This window comes from Urocampus carinirostris, chromosome 1 (genome assembly GCF_059441175.1).
Source record: "Urocampus carinirostris isolate Australia breed hairy pipefish chromosome 1, RoL_Ucar_1.0, whole genome shotgun sequence".
Taxonomy (NCBI): Eukaryota; Metazoa; Chordata; class Actinopteri; order Syngnathiformes; family Syngnathidae; genus Urocampus; species Urocampus carinirostris.
In genome coordinates, this window is record NC_142349.1 from 38,267,776 (window position 1) to 38,291,186 (window position 23,411).

Consider the following 23,411-nt stretch of genomic DNA (forward strand, 5'->3'; position numbering starts at 1 on the left):
CTCATTTTATTATTTAATCATTTTATTAATGGCTTAATTTTTGTAAAAATGTTTTTTCACTTATTTATTTTATTAAAATGAGAACAATAGTTTTAAACTGATTGAGATGCAAAGGATTATACATTTCATTAACTACTATTTTCGATTGTTCTCGATTGTTCTCAGCTCAGGGATGCTGCTGGAAATGTGAATTTCCCTTCGGGGATGAACAAAGTATCTATCTATCTATCTATTGACTACTATGCATAGACATCTTAAAGGGACAGTGCGTTTCATTTGATAACTAGTTGTCCCTGTATACTGTAGCTAATCCAAAATACGAGTGCAAAAAGCACAAGATAGAACACAAACTACCAAGACCAAGATCATCTTTCTTTTAATTCTTTTGCCTAGACTTCTTCAGTGTTTGCCGTACCTCTGAAAACAAGACGGCAGACAATGATGTCATCGCCCTCAAGGTGTGGCTCGTGTTATGTAAAATGAATGCCGATTTCTCAACCCATAAGTATTTTAAATGCACATTCATATGCTAGTTTATGTATATTCGCTTATTATTCAAACCAATATTATTTTTGTTTTAATGAATGACTTTTTTTTTTTACACCTAAGAGGCACTAAATAATACACATCATCCCTTTAATATGCCAGCAGAATGAGTTGATAATGTGGGTGTGAACCCTGTCCACTGTATCGGTATTTGGTGCCACTAAAAACGTAAACACTGCATGAAAATACGAATCAGTGATTGTTGTTTTTGGTTTATTGTAGATATGCATCACTGGCGTAGAAACAGACGGATTTACAAATATTCAGATTAAATGCAAAACAGTTCTAAGGTATCTATTAAGCACCATTTAGACATGTATGAGGAGAATGCCAGCATTTTCACATCGACAAAAAAAGCTACAACCCCCCCAGTATTCGAACTTTAGTTTCAGGCTTGTATTGAAAACCAGGAAGCTGCGATAAGCATTAAAATCTTTCTTAATATCTAATTTCATTCGGGTTTTTTCGTGCGACCGTGGCCCATCCCTGAATTGCAGCACTTGAACTGTGTGCCTCAGTCTGAAAATGTTTCTCGGCGGAAGGTGGGTGGGCCGGGAGCTTCTCTTTTATTGTCATGTTATGCGGGCGGGAGCCGAGGCTTTCGTACTAAATGATTCACAGAAAAGTCGAATCTTTTACATCGGCGTCAGCAATTCAGCCAGGCGCCCTTGTGGGGGAATTCTTTTTGTGTGTTTTTATTGAAGTCGGTGCCGAGTGCGCCCAAAAGCTCTGACAGGGGGCCCCCGAGGGCGCTTGTCTTCACCTTCAAATCATAAGATGGAGTGAAGAAACTCCCTCAGTGCGCTCAATTATACCGCTCGACAATGCCCCCCCCCACACACACACCTCTAGATTCAGGCTTGCTCATACACCCGTGCACGTGAGTCTGCCCTCCCCTGAAGAATAAAACAAGTACAAAAGTAAAGTAAAACGTGCCGCCTTAGTTTTTTTCTGCTGGATCAGTTGACAGGATCCCTATAAGACAGGTCCATTCCCTGCAGGGCTGTCACACTTGGTACAGCGTGACAGTTAGTACTTGGTCCAGAGAGACGTCCCTCCGTTGACTGCATGGCCCACATTTCAAGCTCTACCAATCACCCGTAGAAGCTCTGCGGCTTTACCAAGATCATCAATCGGTTAAACAGGCTTGTGGGTTACGTGTCGATCAATTGGATTTTATTGCTCTTTGTTTTGGGCGAGGATACCAATACAGACGCTGCCCTACTTACGAACGTGATGAGTTAATTTTTGTTCGGAAGTTGCTTCAAGGCTATATTTTGTATGTTTAAGGTTTATATAAGTATGTTTAAGGCTTGTATAAGTAGCCTGTATTGTTTTGTACTAAAAAATATACATTTAATAAAATAATATCCTCTCTAAAAATACAGTTAAGTTAAACCTACTCTTGGAAGAAGAGCTTTAATAGTTTAAAAAGCAAATTTCTCCTCCGTGTTAAAAAGTGGCCGTAAAAAAGCATTCCGACCATTTTGTCAATCGCATCAAGCTTTCTTATTCCACTTTCATTTCAAAAGAAACGGCTCGCCTCTTCTTTACACTTCAACCCAACCATATTGAATGGTTGCACAATATATTAAACAGTAAAAATGACAAATTTTTAGCGTGCTGGGGATAGTATAGACATACAGTATAGAATGTTTACACACGAACTAGGAAGAGGGTGGATGCTGGGTGACCTCTCACAGCGCCACATGCCGGTGGTGGCAGTAAAAAGCACTACAGTAATGTCCTGTACTCGGAAAAAGGTGCGCATAATACAAAATCTAATTACAGCGATGTCTGGATATTTTTCGGCATACCGAAAAAAATGTTCGTATTGACCGTTTTACGTAAGTCGAATGGTTGTAGGGAAGCGTCTGCATACTGTATATTTTAGCGTTGGCCCGATCTCAACTTTCCGTCCGGCCGATTACCAATCTTTTAAACACAGACCTGACACCTCGTAGCTTTGTCATTTGGACTTTTTGCACGGTTTTCCTTGCCCTCGTGTTTAGGATGGTGTAATTGTGGCCTGTGCAGTCCTTTGAAACTCTTTGTGATTAAGGGCTATACAAAGAAATGTGAATTGACTTTTTCTGAAGGTGCACACTTGTGCTAACTGAGGTGCGAGTGAAGCCAAAGGATTGGTGTCATTTCATCTATAGGTCTATTTCATTGACGGGCCCCAGCTGCACAAACACGCCTATCGAGGAATTTGCCCGCTTGATGGGATCGCCTTTGCATGAATGGCCTCCAGTTTCCCCAGGCCAAAACAGACCATTTTCCACATGTCTCCGTGACGACGCCAAGCCTCATCTGCGCAGAAACGCAACATTAATATTTTGGGGGTAAATCCACGTGTGACAGTTTGGCTTCTACGGTCGACTTTGCCTGAGACTCAGTCCAAATCATAGGCTTCCTCCTCCTTCCCAAAATGGCTGAAAAACATAAAGTAGCCACCGCTGGTAGGGTCAGGGGATAGCTGCACTCTGGCAGGGCCCTTCGAAAACGGCACAAAGGGCAGCGAGTGAAAGGGAATATTTTCAAAGTGAAATATCCAGCTGATGGCTTAGAGCACAGTTTGTTTCTCTTGCTGCTGTCAGATCCTTAGCCTGAGCCATTTGGAAGGATTACGGGAGGCAAAAAAAACGGACAGTAGCACGGGGCCTGAGTGATGGCTCCAAGACCCCTTGGAGGATGATAAACCTTTTGACCTTGACGGCGCCCCCTGTAGACATCCCTGACCTCTGGCTATGTGCCACAAATGTAATGATGCAGAATCGTGACCACCACTTTTAAACAGCTCACCTATTTGTTTCAATCAACCAACACTTAAAATCAAATTATTCTCCTCATTTACAATAGTTTCAACTTTTTTTAAGGTGGTTTTACAAACAGTTTTAAAGATTATGCATTTGAAGATTGATCATAGTTTCAGCTTTTCATGCTTTCCAAAAACACACACACACACATATTATATATATATATATATATATATATATATATATATATATATATATATATATATATATAAAATATGTGTGTGTGTGTATAAATTATTTTTTTGTAGGATAAAATACATTGCATACACAGGATGAAAAACGAGGAGTTTATTTGAGCAAGTACATGTACTTGCCCTAGCAACATAAGGAGCTTGACAGAGGTTAAAATGATGACACAAGCCATAAAATTTTGTCACAGAATGGAAAAAGTTCAAAATTCCGTACAGCACAGTTAACATTTTAATAGGGACAACAGCTCCCATATTCTTTTCAACTGATACCAGTAAGAATAGTCAAAACATACAGAATACAGATTACTGATATTTTTCTTAAAAGCGATGTTCGATACCATGTTTCTTAAGAATGATACAAGGGCAAGGCTTAAACTCCTGAGTTGTCATGATACCAATACAAATATATTTTTTCGATGTACACTGATATCAGTATGATCACGTACATTTTAAAGAGTCATAATACAGATACATTCACTGTATCACTTACAAGCATTGAAAACAAAACCTCTTTCCACTACAGATAATTTTGCCTATTTGAGGCAGTACTTACATTATTTTACCACATTTTTCATTTAATTATCAAAAAAAAGAGAATTGAGCATAAAGCTCCGCATCTAGGTTTAGATGCACCCGAATAAACTTGACTTTTTAGGGGTTTAGGTTGGCGTTTGGATTGTATTTGAATCAAAACGGTTTTTGTACCATTTTCATGCTACACTAACAAAAAAAAAAAACACAAAGATAAGCATGAAATTACTCTCCACGCAACCCTCCACCATCCCTCTTTTCCTGCTTCCCAATGTGTTGCCCGTCCTGGAACATCTTTGATAAGTAAAAAAAAAAGCAGATAGGCGCGGTGGGGAAAAAACTATGTAGGCTTTTTGAACTAAATTGGGTATTAAACACATACTTATTAGCGAAATTTTAAAGGATACTTCAAAGAACGCAGAAGAAAAACACGATGTTGTGATTTAAAGGTATTTCTCTAATCCGTTCCAAACCAGAAGCTCGATGGCTAATTATAATAAACTATTACACAATAACATATTTAAATACTGTGGAATTTGCATCCATGGTGTAATAACTATTGAAGAAATACACGCCTGCTGCCACGTTGTGCTTATTATTAACAAAATCTCGTCCGCGTTATCTGCGCCACGACGGGCAAAAGCTCCAAGGTCGCTCTAGTCCATGCCAGTCATTCCACAGATCCATTTTGCCTCCCCAGGCGACCTCCCCTCACCCCTTGGTTGTTGGCCCAGTGATTCAGTGCCTTGCATTAAGAGCAATTCACCTGCCTCCGGCATCCCAGCGGCACGGCTCCCGCGGGGAAACCAGGTGGAGCATAAAAAAGTTCCACATATGGTAAAGTCAAGCTGCTCGGAGGCTGCCGAGTGTCTGCTGTGGGGATAGGGGCTCCTAAAAGGCCCAGCTGGTACTTGGAAAAGAGCTTGTGCATTACTACACCTCCGTGTCTGTTTGGGCTCCCCTTTGGAAAAGTGTTGGCCGGCGCACATGACCAGCCATTTTAGATTCCCACCTCATCCCCTCGCTCCCCCTCACACTTTCCAACCAGTTCTGTATCCAATTGAACATTTGGTCCTTCGCTGCTGGTTAATCAAATTCCTCCATCTGGCCCCCGCGGTCCCGACGGAACGCGAAAGGTGCAGCCTGAGCCCGGGTCCAAGCGCATTTTGGGGGGAAAGGAAGGGGAAGCAGATGATGGCTGCCTAGCTAACTTACACAACCCAGTCAACTAGATCAGGTAGTGTGAACGAGGCCAGGCTCGGTCGTTTTGGGCAAACAGGAACAGCTTGGGACTAAGTAGAGGAAGCCTGCTGTTCTTAGCCAGCTCTGGGATGGCGAAGCGGATCGGATGACAGTAGGAGGGTTTTATGTGCTAATACCTCCATATACACTGCAGAATACGCAATCGAGTTGGGCCTACATAGTGTTCCCCCGAACAACAGATGGAAGAGTAGATGTTGTATTTAGCTCCCCAGGCAGTCGAAGGCTAGTCAAGTCGAGTCACTGGTTTTCATAAAGACAATTAAAAAATGCATTAGCGCTGTTACTCAAATGACGGTTTGACTCGACCAAATAAGACAAGAGATACTTGATAAGTTACTGGGATATTCAAGGAGCTACAGGTCCCTTAAAGACTAAAAGGCTTAGCGACAGTTTTTCCCCAGGGCCCTCACCCCCCTAAAAAGTGCTTAAATAGGCTGAAAAATATACATCTTGCCTGTTGTATTGAAAAATGAATGATATCATTCCACCACTTTTCATTGCACTGTCGTAACAATGTACTGTTTTTTATTGCGCCACTGTTACAACTTAGGTCAGTCTCCAAGCATTATTTTGGAAATATGTTTACCTATTTATCCCGACATTCTTTGTATTTTATGTCTCACTTTTAAGTCTTTGTTTCGTGTCCATCCTGGAATGTCTAATCTCGTTGCAAACAATGTTCACTATGTTGTTATCAATAACAAAGACACTTTTAACCGTAATTTTACTTCTAATTCTAACCTCCTTATTATCTTGTGCCTTAATGATAAGGTACATCTTGGCAGCAGCTCAGGAGGTAGCGCGCTCGTCTTCGGGACCAAAAGGTCACAGATTCGATACCCGCATTCTCGGATCTGTTCTTGCGCACCTATTGGCCCTGATAGGCAGGTATCGGTGTGTGTGAATGTGTAAGTGTGAAGCACATTATAAAAGCACATTGGGAGGTTTTCAGTGACTTGAAAGGCACAGTCAGAAAATTATCTTCCTTGCTGGATACGGGAAGCAACACTTGTGGGGGCTCCTTGGATGTATGGATAAAGATTTGATCAAAGCCATTCCTGCCCTTCAATGGTTATTTATCATGCTTAAATTATTACCAGGGGCTTGATACTCACATATGAGCACCAAACACTTAACATATATATACAGTATATATATATATATATATATATATATATATATATATATGTATATACACTCAGGGACAATGCTTATGAAAACATCAGATGATGCTATTTTTGGAATAAGATGTGCAGAAGCAATACATTGGGTTGTTGTCTTCTGATGCCACTTCCTTGAGTTCAAAGTAGTGCGTCAGTAAGTAAGTGGAGCCTAAGCCCGCACTCTGATCAAAAGAGTTGTGTTAAGATATCACACAAAGCCGGCAGGGATCTTTCTATCCCCTCGAGAGTGTGTGCTGCCTTCATAAAATATCTCCTTAACCACATATTTATCAAAAGAGACTGGCGCTTGTATTACATTTTTAAGCGCCGAGACATAAAATGCTTACATGATGACTGCCAGCTTTCTCTCTTTGATCCGGGAGCAGCCGAGGGAGGTCAGTGGAAAGAGAAACACAAAAGAGCCATAGCATCCATAGCATGTACCGTGCAATTCTTATTCATGTCCGACCAGCTTCTCCCCTGCCAGGTGGCAAAACATGTGTCAATAATTAAACTGCTTTTACGTAACAGGCTACAGGAACACAATGCAATTTGCTTCCCATATTTCATTGGGCCTTTATGAAAGCACATGAGAGAATGTAATTAATCAAACCACTGGAATATGTGAACGGCAATTTCCACTTAATGGCACTTACAGGGTTTGGGTCCCTTAAGCACCCTGTTCTGTCTAACAAACGAGCGGTATTCATTTTCATCTTTGTAGTTCAGAGGATAAAACCTGGCCTGGATGTTAAACAGCACTCACATGAAATTGGGGGGCATCTGCAACATGGACCTAGAAATGACCTTCACTGCCATCCTTTCTTTTTAGAGATTTTTGTACCGGAGCGTCTGTTTATTCTCGAATTGACCACAGGATGCTAACCGCTACCCAGCCTGGGATAGGAAAAAGATTGTTGGATGCTTTTAGAGGCTTTTTTTGGTAGGAAAATGTTCTATGTCTAAATGGCACCCGTGTCCTGAAAAGTGTTTTTCTCTCTCTCTTTCTTATACCCGACCGCCCTTACTTCCATCTGCCTCTCCAAAGGCTCGTCTAAGTGCAGCATCTTGTTTCAGTAATTCAGTCAGGACAGAGACAGTGGAGAGAGGAACGTCATCGATTTCACTCGCATTTGGTTCCTCTTAGACTTGCTCTGAGGCCTCTTTGGGGACGTCTATTGGATTTATGGACAGGACTTCTTTATTATAAGGCAGTCTCATTTCATCTACAGCAGGGGTCTCCAACGTGGTTCCCGCAGGCACCACGGTGCCCCATAAGGACAGTTGAGGTACCCCCAGACCTGTTCTGAAAATATCTCATCAGTGCTGGGCAATTGTGATTTTCTAGTAAAATTATTTTTTCATTGGTTGACTGAGTCTTTTCTACCGTATTTCTTAACACTTGTCTTGGTAACTGCATCATAAAAACATGGTAAACACATGATTACTTGCTATTCTAGCAATTAAAATGAATAAATTCCAGTTCATGGGTTTCACGGACAAAAAATACATATTCAAGCATCAATACTTATTTTTAGGCAAATAATTAAGACAAACTAATGAGAATCTATCCATTTATTAAACAAATATAGTCATTCTTTTTTGTTGATTTATTTTACAGGAAAAAATATAACTAAATTCCAATTTATGGGTTTTATAAAGCGAAAGACCAATAAATGTACAGTTTTTGTCTTGCTAGCTATCTTGCTCACTTTTTAGCTTTGTAGCTAGCAATCTTGTTGCAATGACAATAAATGCATTTCAATCCAAAAAGAAATATCACATTCACAGTACGGATTTATGAATCCAAATGTATATCCAAGGTCAACAAAAAGTAGTTCATCGTACCTAGGCAAACAGTTCAGCAATGTGAGGAACCTAATCTAGCCGAATCAAAGCAAAACATTCACAAATATTTGATTCATTTTGCATATACTGCATGCAAATTGTAATGTAATAACCTGCTCTGTTGATTGTGAACCATCAACATCGCTGTGATGAATTGTAGTGGCCCAAGAAACAAGCAGAGCTTCAGATTTTGCAGCAAACGATTCCAGTCCCAGACCCCCGAGCTGACCTCATCAGCCGGGTTTGTGGTGGGTCTCACCATCATCCTGGCTTCCGGTTGGCCCCACTTAGTATGTCCTCAGCATTGGTGCCCTTCAGGACTCCTAATAATTCATTTTGCTCCGACTCCAAGGCGGCCTGCTAAATTCTTAATAACAGTCAGCAACTCTCAGGCTGAGCGTCCATTCATTAACATCTTATTGAGATATTCTTTAGTGCGAAACCAATTAAAAATGCAACACGGCTACCTGCAGATAGATCTCCGTGCGCAATATTTTTCAAAATACAAGCAGATCCCTCGTGCCATTAGAAGAGGCGAGAGAAATCCAAACAAGACAAATCTATCTATTGTTTATCACCTCCTCGGGCTTTTTACCCTGAGGCCAAAAAATAGGCGGGAGGGGGAAGAGGTCATTAAATTACAATTCACTTCTCTATCCGAGGCAGACGCGTGACGGAACGATAACTTCCCCGCATTACAATAACAGCCTAAAGAGCTAACCTTAGTTCACTTCCATTTGATTGAAGGAGATTCACTGTTTGGTTTTGGTTGTTTTGGTCTTGTGAGTGCTCTCACTGAGGATGCACTTTTCCAAAAATAAAGCATCTCGGGACAAGAGGGATGAGCCGAGGATCATCTGGAGGGTTTCGTGTTCTTGTCTCTTAGCAATGACTCATATATTCACATCACACCTTTAGTTATTTTCAGGCTAAAGAGGGAGACATACACGTGGAGGTCGACCAAATGGTACATTTTAGTATATACTTACGAACGAGACGGACGATCGTAAGTTGATTTTTTGATAAGTTGCTACGGTGCTTTATTTTGTATGTTAAAGGTTTATGTTTAAAGCTTGTATACGTAACCTATATTGTTTTGTACTAAAAAAATAAACATTTCATAAAATAATATGCTCTATAACGATAAATAAAGTGATGTGTAACTTACTTTTGCAAGATAAGCTTCAAGAGGTCCTCTTCCGCGTTAGAGAGTGGCCGAAAAAAAGCAATCCAACCATTTTCTCAACCGCTTCAAGCTTTCTTATTCCATTTTCGTTTCAAAAGAAACGGCTTGGCTCTTCTTCACACTCTACACCAACCATATTGAATGGATGCACGAGATATTAAACAATAAAAATGTTAAAGTTCTTAGCGCGCTGGGGATTCAGTACAGTATGTTTACACATGAACCGGATTTCTTCTTCTGGGTGGATAATGGGTGACTTCTCACAGCTCCACCACACGCTGGCAAAGGCTGACAGAAGCACTACAGTACTGTCCTCTACTCGGAAAAAGGTGCACACAATACAAAATTTAACTTACAGCAATGTCCGGATATTTTTCGACATCACGAAAAAATGTTCGTATCTACCGTTTATCGAATGATTGTAAGTAGGGGAGCGTCTGTAGCAGAACTTTAATTTTTCTTTACAAATGAAAATACATAAATTATATTACAAAAACACAAACACACATTCTAAATGAAGTTAATGTGAGTGAACCAATCCCCAAGATTTAACTCAAAACAGTAACATCAAACAACAAATTGTATCTACGTTATTTTCACTTTTGTATCCATCAGTGCATCATGTTTCCTCATGGCCAATTAAATAATAGTTACCTGCTATATATAGCTGTGAGGAAGGATTCCCCCCCTTCATTTCTTTGGCTTTCCTTGGAGAGCACATTAGTGCGCTTTTGGGTGAGATATAGTCAATGGTACACAAGCTTTTTTGGCATGATACTGATTACTAGTTATAGGGGAAGTATCAATACCAGTGATTTTCAGTAATAAGAATCAAGAGCTACAACACATAATATAAAATGGCCATTAGTTGCATGTTTTAATTAAGGTATAATTGTAATGTTTTAACAACATTTTATTTATTTTATTTGTTGTTCTTTGACGTTGAGTGTCTTGAAAGGCATATAAAACAGTAATCTCTCACTTTAATGCAGTTCACCTTTTACGGTCTTGCTGCTTCACAGATTCCTTCTGCAATTATGTTATGAGAGTAGTTATTTGCATAAAAAGAAGAAACATGTTTTGCACTTTGGTTGCGATGTATTGTAGAGTATTTCATAGTATAATTACTGAAAAAAATCAATGCTCTTATTGATTGTACGTATGACAGGTTATTTTGCAAAAGACAAGGGCTACCCTGTCTATTTTTACGATTGTTAATATCAATACTTCAAATTTAGGGGAGTAAACTTTTCTTTCATTTATTGTTTGGTGGCCTTGAGTCTCCTGAAATGCATTTATAAATTACATCCCGATTATTATTTAATTGCTCTGAATTGCCTGAAATTATTATTTTTTAAATATTTCAAGTATCAAAATCACTCTTGGTCTCAGTACTTAACATTAGTGGTGATAATTGCACAACAGTTAGTTAACTCACGCTCATCAGTTGGGAAAAAAACCCATTATTTAACTTTAAAGACTAGAGAAGGGGAAATACAATAAATAATCATTGTATTGGTGTTTTATTTTTAAGTATTGGTACTCAAAAAGATAACATTACATAATCAGCAGCCTTCTAGGAGCTGTTTTACACACAAAAACTCAGATTTAGATAATTATTATGTTATCATACATTTAATGTAATTGTAAGGGAATATTGAATTTGAATTACATGGTATCAGTTACTTTTCAAGAGTCAATTATTGATATTATTTATTGCTGTGTATATCAAAACAGAATATGTTCACACTTTTCAGACAGTAGTATTTTTTGCTAAACTACTTTATAAAGCTGAACTACTTTATAAAGCTCAATTTTAATATGTGTGGGTGTTTGCGTGTGTGTGTGTAACTTATAGGCTCAGAAACGGCTTGACCGAATTTCGTAAAAATAAACATATTTGTACTCTAGGCCTCTGTGAGTGTCTTTAGCAATGTTTTGTGTCAAGACAACCCCAGTTAATTCCAACAATATCAATAAATATCTACTTTCATGTACAATAGGTTCTCCCTAGTGGCCCCCTGGCAACAAACCACTGCCCCAACAACCTCGCCCAAGTAGAATTCCTGGCAAGGGCAAGCCTGTGAATTTCAGCCCATTATGCCTGTTTTGTATATTATTGAATCCTCTTTTTAAAAGCAATTCATTAACAAAGTATTCGGGCAATATCAGTTTTTCTTAATGGACAAGATTGCTCAAAACAATGCAAAAAGAATGGCTTTGTGCTGATTTCTTCAGCTGGGCAATCGCATGACACAGAAAGTAAATCGTGAGTGCCAAATAAATAAGGCCAAGTTTCAAAAATGGAGGGAAAGCTAAAGAAAAGGAAGAAAGATCCATGATTTCCCCCTCTCCCTGCTCCCCCGCGAGACCTCCCTTGATGCCAAGCATTCATCATTCAGCCTCTAATATCAGTTATTCTGTGGCTCCTCTGCTTACAGCAGAATTAATTTCTGCTTTAATTACTCTCATCGGCGGAATGCTGATGAAGGAGGGGGACCAGGCATTCTGGGACCCAGGCCTCATTCCGCCGCTTTAATTTGAATGAATTCCACACGGAGAGGCTGGCAAACAACTGGCAGTCGGGCCCCGGGAGCCGCGGAGGGAGCCGCCTCGGCGGGCCCCTGCCGCCCCCCCGTGCCACTTCACGTGCGTGTGTGCATTGCATGATGAGTGTGTCATAGTAAGAAACAGAAAGGCACTGAGTGATGGATTGCACTACCAGTGTGTTGTTTATGAGGCCACAGCATTCCGTAAAACGACTGGAGCAGATTGAGAGCGCCCCCATAAATAGTTAATCAGATTATTCCAGATATGGAACATCAACTTTACTGCCAGTCCATTTATTGTAATAAATATAGTCCAGGACAAAAAAAATGAATAATAGGAAACACGAACATAAAGTGAGATGTTCACAGCCTCGTTTGCATAATAAATAAAGTAAGGTGCAGAAAAAATAGCGATAGAGTAGACATAGGGGGCCGTAATCGACTTCCCTCTATGCCAGCTTGCTGTCTACAGAAAGAGACATATTGGCTTTGTCCGCATTTTGATTGATTATGCAAGTCTTGCCTTTGATTCAATTGATTAAACGTGTTTGTTTGTTTTTTCAGAATTCTAATGAATCAAATACACGGGAGGATAAAAAGATGGGCTGATTTGGCACCACTGTCAAAGAAGCATCACTGACAAATGCACTATTTAAGGGAAGGAAAAAATTACAGGAGTTCACGCGTTCAGCTTTACAGCCTATAAGACACTAAAAATCTCCCTGTAGGTCGAAATTATAAACATGTTTGTTAGGGTAATTTTGTAGACAGTTGGTGTAGAGCTGTGTTTCTCAACTGGTGTGTCGGGACCCAAAAGTGGGTCACAGAGCCATTTTTAAGTGGGCCTTTGTTTTGGTAAAATAATGCTCAGAAAAAGAAAAAGGGTCACTTACACTCTTAGATCATTTCTTTATTGACTTTGTTGTTTCTTTACTTTTTCTTCCCATAAAAAGGCGTCCCAATAACATCATTGATAAGTGGAAGAAAAAGTGGAAAAATGTGCACTGTGTCTGCCATAGAAGCACTGCTGAAGGGTACAGTACATGGTTTAAAAATGTTATACTTTTAGCTTTTTACCAGAATATTCATTTTTATCGTCGACATAATTAGATAATTATTAATATGTAAGTCCAAGTATTAAACTCTGGGTACAAATATATGTTAGTACATGGTTTATTTTAAAGCAGTGTTAGGGGATTACCTATATATGAGTATTTATAGTACTATAAATACTGTGTCCCGACGGATCACCACCTTATCGTGGTGGGGCACTTTGCGCGTCTCCATGACCCCTAGAGCTATGTCGGCGGGAGTCTCGTACTCCTGGTAGGGTTACCCAAGCCGAACAGGTCGAAGGGTAGAGTCCAGACTAAGAGTGATCCCAAAAGCTGGTGGCGGCACGCTTTGAGGCGGTTTCCTACAGACCTGGATCCCGTTAGCCGCCTGCAGTTGTAGAAAGATGCCGGTCGTCTAGGGTCTCCCTTGCCACTGGAACCATCTTCTTTACAATCAAGATAGTGGCGTTGGGGAAAGCGCACCCCTTACGCCACTTTAAAAACCATCATTGCGCAGGTATCCTCTTTTACCTGAGTCTCCGACCACAATCCAGGATCGGACTGTTCAAACATCAGCAGACTCACAAATAAAAGAAGATGGTCATCATCGAATCGATGGACAACCCCAACGATAGTACTCAAAAATGTTTTTGTTTTGCTGGCCATTTTGTTCTTTAAAAAAACGGTGAATACATCCTACTATCTCTGCTTTAAACTGCATAACCTTTTCACTGGATACATTTGAGAAATGGAAATTATTTTCTTGATTTGGGTCGCAGCATGTCATTAGAATCAAATGGTTGGTCCTGAAGTCACAACAGTTGAGAACCATTGGTGAAAAGCACTTACAATAAATTCCTCTTTTGCATTCCCGTCAATGTTTTGTCAAAAATGACTTCGGATGAATAATTTGGTCAGTGATGAACCAACTGCTATTTTCACCAAAAGGACTCTTGCCATTAAATGCTTGAGTTTGCACCTGTCACTTATGAAACAATGGCTACATTCCCATCACGGTAGTTACCATGTTATTTGACCTAGCTTAGTGATGAGTTTGTGTTACGTAAACACTCAAAATTAGAAGAAAAGACATCAATGAATTTGGAACCGGCCAGGAGAACCGGGGAGGGCTGTACGAAAACCCTCCTAACACCAAAATCCAAATCTGTTTTAAAAGCCCTCATCTGAACACTCTTTAGTAAACCTTGTAGGTTACAAAAAGCCAATCTGCTTAAAAGAGTGTTGAATTCAAAGAACAATATTTTGGCTGGTAGAGGCAATGATGTAAACATTGCATAACAGTCAAAAGTCAAAAGAACAACTGTGGAGTATGATAGTTGAAATAATGAACTGGCATCTTATGCAAGCTCATATGCAGGTGTACAATATTAAAAAGAGAACGATCTTCAAACTCTGGTAAGCAGATATGCCTTTAGTTGTTTGTGTCAAATCTAAGGTAAGCCAGCAAAGGCATGGTTGAAAGAATACACATACATACTTACACAGGAGTAAAGTCATAATTTTGTGTTTTTGATTTGCAAAATAGTCTAATTAACTTACTATGCAGAGTACCCACTCTGCAAAATGTAGCTCATGTTGAATTTCTTAATCATATTTACATTAAAAAAAGCATTTTGTGCAATAAATATAAAACAATACCGTAAACCGTAAATTCCAGACTATATGCCATGACTTTTTTCTCACGTTTTCAGTCCTGCAGCTAATGCAATAATGCAGCAAATTTATGCATTTTTTCTAACGGCCGCCAGGGGAGGCCCGAACAGTAAAGTTTAGAGTAAGACACATGGAATATATGTGTCGAGGAAGACGAAAGTTTAAGGTAACATCAAGCTTTGTGCATGAATAAAATTAGCACGAAAGGACCCTCATAATGGAAAGAGTGTCAATCAAAAGGGGTCCCATAATTACCAGATTGGGAATAGTTTTACGAGTCTGTTTATTTGTAAACAAAAATAATGTGACCAAACGAACAGATTACAAGAAGCAAGGTCCAACAAAGCAGAAATGTTTAAGGCGGATTCCTAATCATCTGTCGGCATTATCGTGTGTTTTGGAGTCCATATTTCACACATTTGGATTCTATGGATTGTCCTTGATGTAAAAGAGGCATCTTCGAGGACATTCAAAGAAGTTAAATAAGGTCAGGGGACATAATAGTGATATACGCCGTCTATATAGTCTTGTTTCAGGCTGATTGTGACTTTTCTCTTATTCATATATTTTGAGATGGGCATCATATCTTAAATCCTAAGAGTTTGAAAATTCTAATGATATGTTACATTATGTATTTCAATAGCTGGTGACATCGCACGGACACCTATTTGTTGAGCCGTTGGAACGTTAAGGGCTTAAGGTACCGAATATTACAAAAACTCTTTATGTATATTATATTATATATATTCTTTGAAAATATCTCAAGTTTCAACGTGGGCACATGCGGCTTATAGTCAGGTGCGGCTAATGTATGTGCAAAATGTTTGTTCTTAAACATTGTACTGGGTGTGGCTTATAATCAGGTTCGCTCTATAGTCCAGAATTAAGGGGAATTTTAAAAAAATGGGAGTATGAGGTAAGAAAGTAATTTTTGTGTTGTGTGATCATGTATTGTACTCCACTGAAGTCTTAACCTTATGCTTTAACTCAGAAGTAAGCAACTTGCTGTCATGTCTGGTGCGGTTGCATGGCGCCCAGCTGGTTCCAGCCCCCTTTCGACTGTGCTTTGCTGGAACGTTTGTTATACCTGGTTAAACTATGTGAGACTTCTGTGAGACTTCTGTTAAACCCTGTTAAATGCCTAGTTCTGTGAATCTGCCCGTACTTGATCCTGTTTTGCTTTTGGTCTGATCCGTTTTGGACAACTTTTCTTTTGTTTGGATTTCGAATCCACTCCGCGACCATCGATCCCCAGATCGAGTATACGCACCCTCCTCCTCTTCTCCCAATAAATTATGAGTTCGTCTACGGGAATGGGTCCTTTCCTGTTCTCCGCTCCGCCCCATGACACTTGCGGCTCCAGGGCGCCTTGCAGCTCTTTAAGCACTGCCCTAGTGGCTCCCTGCAGCTTTTTTAAAACAGCATGGAAATCGAAAAAGAAAAGGGAGGGAAATACAAGTTTTTAAAGTTTGGTTTCTGTGGGAGAACATCAATCAACTATTGTAACGTTTGTGCTGTAAAAATGTTTAGACTAAATATTAACAGAGTAACCTTTTTGAAATATTTGTTTTTTACATTTTGTACATTTTGCCCCTTTCAACTTTTTGGGGTTAGAAAAACTTGATGGGATAACAGCTATGGATGATTGTGCCAATACAACCCATCTCTAATATAGCGGCACAGTGATGATAACCTACTGTAAATGTATGTGATAGTGTTATTGATGTATACCATTTTACTTCCACCTCCAAGCCAGGTTCCTTTTTTTTGGTCAATTTGTTTCTTTGCCTCTTGTATTTTCTATTTCAAGTTTTGGTCTGCAAGTTTCTGATTTGGATTTTGGAAGGTTTTGTTTTGTTTGAACATTTCCTTGTTTTGTGAACCTGTGTTTGTTTGCAAATTTTTACATTTTTCCATTATTAAATGGAGTCTCTCTTTTGAGCCCCCACATGGCTCCATCATCTTACAAGATTACCAGGTTTTGACTATTATTAAGCACTATGCTTCATTTTGATTGTTATTTACATCATTGTCAAGATTGGCCAATCTTGTTAATGTTCTGTGATTACAGGTACAACACCCAATAGGGCTAATCTGCTTTTTGTAACCTTAAATATTCATTAGAAAGAAAGGGCTCAGTATTGGGCCTTTAGAATAGGTTGGACTTTCTTATCTGAAACCTTCTTTCTCCATTCACCTTACAAATTTGAAATCCATTCATGTATTTTCTCCTTATTTTGAGTGTCTACTAAAGTTAAAAGTTAACATAAACATCCATCCATCCATTATCTGTACCGCTTATCCTCAGTAGGGTCGCGGGGAAACACATACATATTTACCCATTTTACTGAATAGTATACTGTGAAGTCACTGGCTTTTAAATGGTCACATCCACATAGTCAGGCCCTCGCTTAGGTTGACCTTTAGCGACCCTGAATTCTGCGGACAGGTTGGCGGCGGCCACCTCTGCGCGACGTCCCTTTTTTGGCATCCTCATCACCAAACCAACCTTTCCCTCCCCCTCCGGGCTGCCACGAGCAGCTGGGTCACAAACACTGAGCACATTAATATCTTCTTAATGACAATAATCATTACAGCATAAGCACCTTCCCCGGATGCGGGAAGCTCAGGAAAATGTGCCAGAGTAGCATCGCCATTACAAAAGAAGACAACAGAGAGACATGAAATGACTCTTTTAATGGGCAGAAGTTACTACCACTATGATAATGCAGACACTAATGCAATAATGTTATGAGATACCATTAAGGCATTAGGAAGGCCAAAAACCGATTTGGTGAATAAATTATCTTCATAGTTGATAAGTAGTTTTTACAAGATTGCCTTTAAAAATGTTGGTTTGAATATAAACTGATTTATATACATCTAATTTTCTAATGATCCCTTGCATTGACACCTTTCCGGGTGTCTGTGTAGGGCGACCATCACCCATTCATGCGCCTCATTTCATACTGTCACTATTCACCTATCACAGGCCATTAGAAGTCTCATCTGCGTTCATTATTGAAGCTAATGATATGTTGTCCTCTCAAGGAAGACTACATTAAAAGTCTCTTAGTAACTTAATTAGTAATTATGAATGTTAAAGATTAATCAGCCAGCGAGTGGCTTAAGGTTAGCGTCTCCAGGCGGCGGCGAGACAAAAAGCATGCCGCCAAAAAAACAAAAAAAAAAGAGGCCATGTCTTGTTCCCGCTCTGGAAATGGAATACGCCAACAGGAATACAGTCACTCGCATGCCAAAAGGAAATTACAAGAATGGATTGAGGGGGAATATGTGCGGTGTGCTGGCAGGTCTGCTGCAAACGTGTGATGGCAATTGCTATCCTCGTTATCAGCAGCCTCAGTACCTCGAGCTTGATTTTCAAAACATACATCATCCACATGAAATATATGTAATAACAGAATGCCTGGTCAAGATCATTCATAACATATTAAATATAAATGTGTTTAAAGAATAGATTCAAACACAAATTAAGATTTATTTAACCTATTATGAGCCTTATTGACATTATTTTTTCAGTTGCACTAAACAATACAGCCATATCTGGTGGTCAAAAATGTATATTGTCCTTTTACCATAGATGTTGGGGGCAGATTGAGGAGTTGGGGAGAAAGTCGGACAAAATGTTTGTAAAAACCCGTTTCAAATAATCGCTTTTGTAGTATTACTGTCAAATTAGACGTGGCGCTGGGGAAGCCTTTGCGATGCAATCCAGTTTTGCTATTCAGATCCATCACCCTGCTACACTCATTTTCCAGGCAGATTTTTGGATGAAAAATAGACGGCCATAAAATGTGTTTATTTTGTGTACAAACCTCCATGATTCAGTGCCACTGGTACCTAGTCCGCTTTTGACTGTAGAGGAGAACACTTTAAAGTAATTAATAGGAGACCTAATCTTTCCTGATACACCAAATTGTTCAAATACAGCTTTAGTTTTTCTTTTGGTGCACCTTGTTAGGCGTTCATGTAATAATACCAGGTGACTCTTTTGCAGCTTGCTATCACATAAAAGTGACATCTACCAGCCAATCAAACCTCTTTTTTCCAAAGCTGAGCTACTATTGGTTGTTATCACTCTAGATAAAAAAAAAAAAAAACGCAGATTTAACTCTATGAATCATTATTGAAGCCCCCCCCCATCTCGGAAACAATCAAATTGCTACAGTACATTTGGTCTAGTGATGGCAAATAAAATATTTAGGTTGACCTCCCAATTGTGGTTTGGTACAGAATAGCAGTGCGTGCTAAGCAATTACTATTGAAGCCTTAAAATGAACTTAGAGGCAGAAATTCCACAAATGAAATAACTAAAAAAAAATTATCACATTTTGCACTTTTTACCAGATTGCACCTGAATATAGAACTTTGCTCTCCAGCTTTAAAGTGCCAACAGCGGTGGATCTAATGTGACAGGAAGAAGAGTATAAGAACTTGTGATGCATGGCAGCGCTCATATTATCTCCCGCTAACAAGATGGAAATAGATCTTCTTAATTAAGCCCAGGGTGTACACCAATTCTGTCTATATCGGCCCCTCCCTGACAATTCCACATCAGCAGCAAAGAGCATGCCAGTTGATACTGTATATAAGCAGTGCTTCGCATTAAACCTTAATAACTAAAAAGGCTTTCATCCAGGGAGTTTCCTGTGCGATTTCCATTATTTTGAGGAGGGGGTACGGGGGAATTGCGCAAGACCATCTCCCGGTTTTCCGGAGCATGTGGATGGTTAAGCCGGGGGGTGATGTGATAGGAAAACAACTTTACCCAGTCTGACTGCTGAGTTACGGATTTCTGTGGATACGAGACACGTTCGTGCCCCAACTTAACCAATTACCGCTCGAAACATTGAATTTACTCGAGTTCCATCTTTTATGGCAGCATTCGGGAATTTTTTTTCTTTTCTTTCTTAGAATTTCTGTTTACAATTCTCAACTGTTACCAGGTACTAAACACTAACAGCATGCATTTTTGCCTTTGTAGGACAGTGAAAAAGAAAGAACATTTGAAACTGTTTGTTTTTAGTTTATGCAAAACATATACAAAATTCAGAATAATTTTGCTAATGCTAGCTAACTTTAACAGCTGGCCTATCTACCGATAAAACAGGGGTGTCAAACTCATTTTAACTCGGGGGCCACATGATAGAACAAACATTCTCTCGGGGGCCGGACTAGTAAATCAGAGAGAAAGGAAAAAAACAGAAAGAAATAAGAGAAAGAGAGGGAGAGAAAAAGACAGAGGGTGGCAAAAAGAAAGAATGAAAGGGAGAGAAAAAGGGAGAAAAGAGAGAAAGCGAACAAGAGTGAACGTGAGAACAAGAGATAAAAAGAGAAATAGTGAGAGAGGGGGGAAGAAAGAGAGGTAGAAAGAAAGAAATCCAAAGACAAAAAGAAAGAGAGAAGGAGAGAAAAATATAGAAGGAGGGAAAGAGAGAAGGGAAAAGCAAGAGAGAGGGAGAGAGAGAAATGGAAAGCAGGGAGAGCAAAATAATGTAGCAAGACACAGGAAGAGACAAAGAGGAACAAAGAAAGAGAAAAGGAGAGACATAGTGTGAAAGAGTGAGACAGAGAGTGAGAGAAAAAGGTAGGAAAAGAGAGAGAGAGACAGAGAGAGAGAGAGAAAGAGAGAGAGAGACAAAGACAGACCGAGAGAGAGACACAGACCGAGAGAGAGACTGAGACAGAGAGACCGAGACAGAGAGACAGACCGAGAGACAGAGACAGAGAGAGAGACAGTCAGAGAGACAGAGACAGAGAGACCGAGACAGAGAGACAGAGACAGAAACAGACCGAGAGAGAGACCGAGACAGAGAGACCGAGAGACAGACCGAGACAGACAGACAGACCGAGACAGAGACAGAGAGAGAGAGAGAAAAAAATACAAGTACAGCATCTTTATGAGAGGCACCTGGCTTTGGCACCATCAAGTGGACATATTTCAACCTGCAGCTCCTTTTTCTCTTGCACTTCCCTCAGCGTTGCCTCGCGGGCCGGATTCAATCCCTTAGTGGGCCTGATGCGGCCCGCGGGCCGCCTCTTTGACACCCCTGCGATAAAACAATGATATTATTTAGTTTTGAATTTAATTTGGGACAGGCCAAAAAAAAAAAAAAACATTTTTAGACTTCTGTTTTTTTGTTATGTTTAGTTAAGTCTAAAGCGGATTGGAAAAAATTCTGCCCAAAATTCAATGACCAATGTCATGGGATTTTTTTTTTATTTTTACAATTAAATTTACATTAAAGCAAATTGTTACTTCCACTTTGAGGATTGTCACTGGTGGCAGAGCGACTAGGTGGTTAGTGCGCAGCCCCATGGTGCGGAGGTCCAGAGTTCAATTTTTAACTTTTCTAGAAAAGGTGAACACTTGGAAGAAAATAATATTTTTTGTCATTTCCTTTCGAGGAGAGTCTTATTTCACAAGACACAGGGAGCTGGGAATGGATGGGGGTAGTGTTGGGGGGCCTGGCTGGTGTCCTGCAGCACCTGAATCCTATTAAAGAGCTCTGGAACATTCCACAGGGTTCCTCCACTTTGGCCAGAGGACATCATGAAGGTCTTTGCAGAGAAAAAAAGGAAATAAGGTGAAGAAGTACAAGTACACTACTGCTCAAAAGTTCGCCTTCACTCATTAATTACTTGTTTTCATAAAAAAAAAAGTCACATTCTTATTTATGAAATGAGTTGTCCAATGTTTGAGTTCTATTGCCCATATTAATCTCTTCCTTTTATGGGCCTGTCTCAGATATTGCCTTTTCTTTGCCACTCTGCAGAGAAAACCAGCATCTTGAAGTCGCCTCTTCACTGTAGATGTTGACACTGGTGTTTTGCGTTTACTATTTAATGGAGCTGCTAGCTGGCAACATGTAAGGTGCCTATTTTTCAAATGTACTTGTCCTCTTGCTTGGTTATACAGCAGGGCCTGCCACTTCTCTTTCTGCTCTGGTTGGAGCTTGTTGGTAATGTTCTCTGAAGGTGGTAGTACACGCCGTTGAGGGATGTCTTCAGTTTTTTCGCACTTTCTTGCAAATAATAGCCTTCATTTCTTCTAACAGGAATAGATTGTCGAGTTTTACATGACAGTTCTCTTTTTTTGGCCATTGCTAAACTTTAATCATAACTACGAATGTGATGCTCCATATACTGGACTAGCTCAAAGGATGTCAGTTTTATAGCTTCTTTAACCAGCTTTTTGTTCACAGCTGTGCCAACATGATTGCACAAGGGTTTTCCAATTATCCATTACCCTTCTAATGCAAGTAGCAAACACAATGTACTATTAGACCACAACAATGCTGATTGCTGGAAATGGGCCTCAACACACCTATGTAAATATTGCACTGAAACACTCATTTGACATGTTAGCAACCAATGGCGTGTATTTCTGAGTTGTTTAATGTTATCTTCATGAAAAAAAAATGATGACATTCTTTAAAAAATAAGGACATTTCCAAGCGACCCCAAACTTTTGAATAGTAGTGTTAATTTTTTTAGATAACTTGGAGGAAACCCAGTTTTACAAATTCTCTCCTTAACAACTGACTCCCCACCTTGCCTTTGGTCCCAATATGTGACACTACAATATGTGGTCCTTACAAAGAAGCGCTACGATCAAAACGTTCAACATTGGCAAGCCAAGCAAAACTTTTCATCAACTTTTTTGTGTTCTTTTTTTATTCATCACATGGTCCGCCATCTGGACTTAAAACAGTAGGGCCCAGTAGTGTGCTGACACTGAAAACAAACAAAGCATAAACACACAAAAGCGCCTGCCAAATTTCTCGCCAATATAGTCTGCCGCGCCACTCTTTTGTGTGTGCGCGTGTGTATGTATGTGTTTTAGTGGTACCAAGGCCCGTCTCTTTGGCCGTGCCGGCGCCTACGCGTTATGCTCACTGGGCTTGGTTCTATGGGTGTCTGTGGCCTCTCCTCTGGTCGCCCGTGTCCATTTGCTCTGCGGGTATGGCAGGCCCGAGCTGACAGATGGCTGCCCCTCTCTCCATTCCGCTCCAGAGTAACACAGTAACTGGTTTTTCCTCCGCCGTTGACCTTGCCGCAGCCAGCCAGCAATCCGGGCTGGCACTCGGCCTGTCGAACAGGAGGGTAATGAAGTCCAGTGCTGCTCACATGATTATTAAGGCTTTGACGCTGGGGGGCCTTTTCAGAGCACCGTGAACACCACCCCCGCGCCTCACTTTCACCCCCGCATCCTCCTCTTGCTCCTCTTCCACCCCTGTCAGCCATTGGCGACGTAAAACTTAGATGAGCACAGTCATAGGGGGGATTTCAATTTTTGTTTTCTTACAACCACCGCCAAAAAGCTTTCTTTGCACAATGACAACTTTGGTATTGTTAAGAGTAGGCATTTTTGCAATCCGATGATGATACCCTTGCTATGAAACAACCTCTCCCCCTGCCTCCGTTCCAGCTACAGAGAGACAGAAGGAACTTCGATAGAGTCACCCTTGATCTCCAAAACACCCCTCCTCTCAAATTGTTGGAGAACCTCTGCTGACTGATACACCCATCTCACTATGCCCACTGACGGACAGAACCACGTTC

The 23,411-nt window shown here is 40.2% G+C and overlaps 1 protein-coding gene across 5 annotated transcripts in view; it reads right to left on the reverse strand.

The window, feature by feature from the left end:
• The window catches only part of LOC148374578 (zinc finger protein 521-like), a 200,774-nt gene that overhangs the window by 70,822 nt on the left and 106,541 nt on the right, over positions 1-23,411 (reverse strand). For 4 of the 5 annotated variants that reach the window (XM_088338223.1, XM_088338214.1, XM_088338195.1 and 1 more), the window contains one exon: positions 22,746-22,937. The exons of the other annotated variant lie outside the window; for it this stretch is intronic. In XM_088338223.1, coding sequence (XP_088194349.1) covers positions 22,746-22,937 — 192 coding nt within the window. The remainder of the gene's footprint in view (positions 1-22,745; positions 22,938-23,411) is intronic. 5 annotated transcript variants of the gene reach the window in all.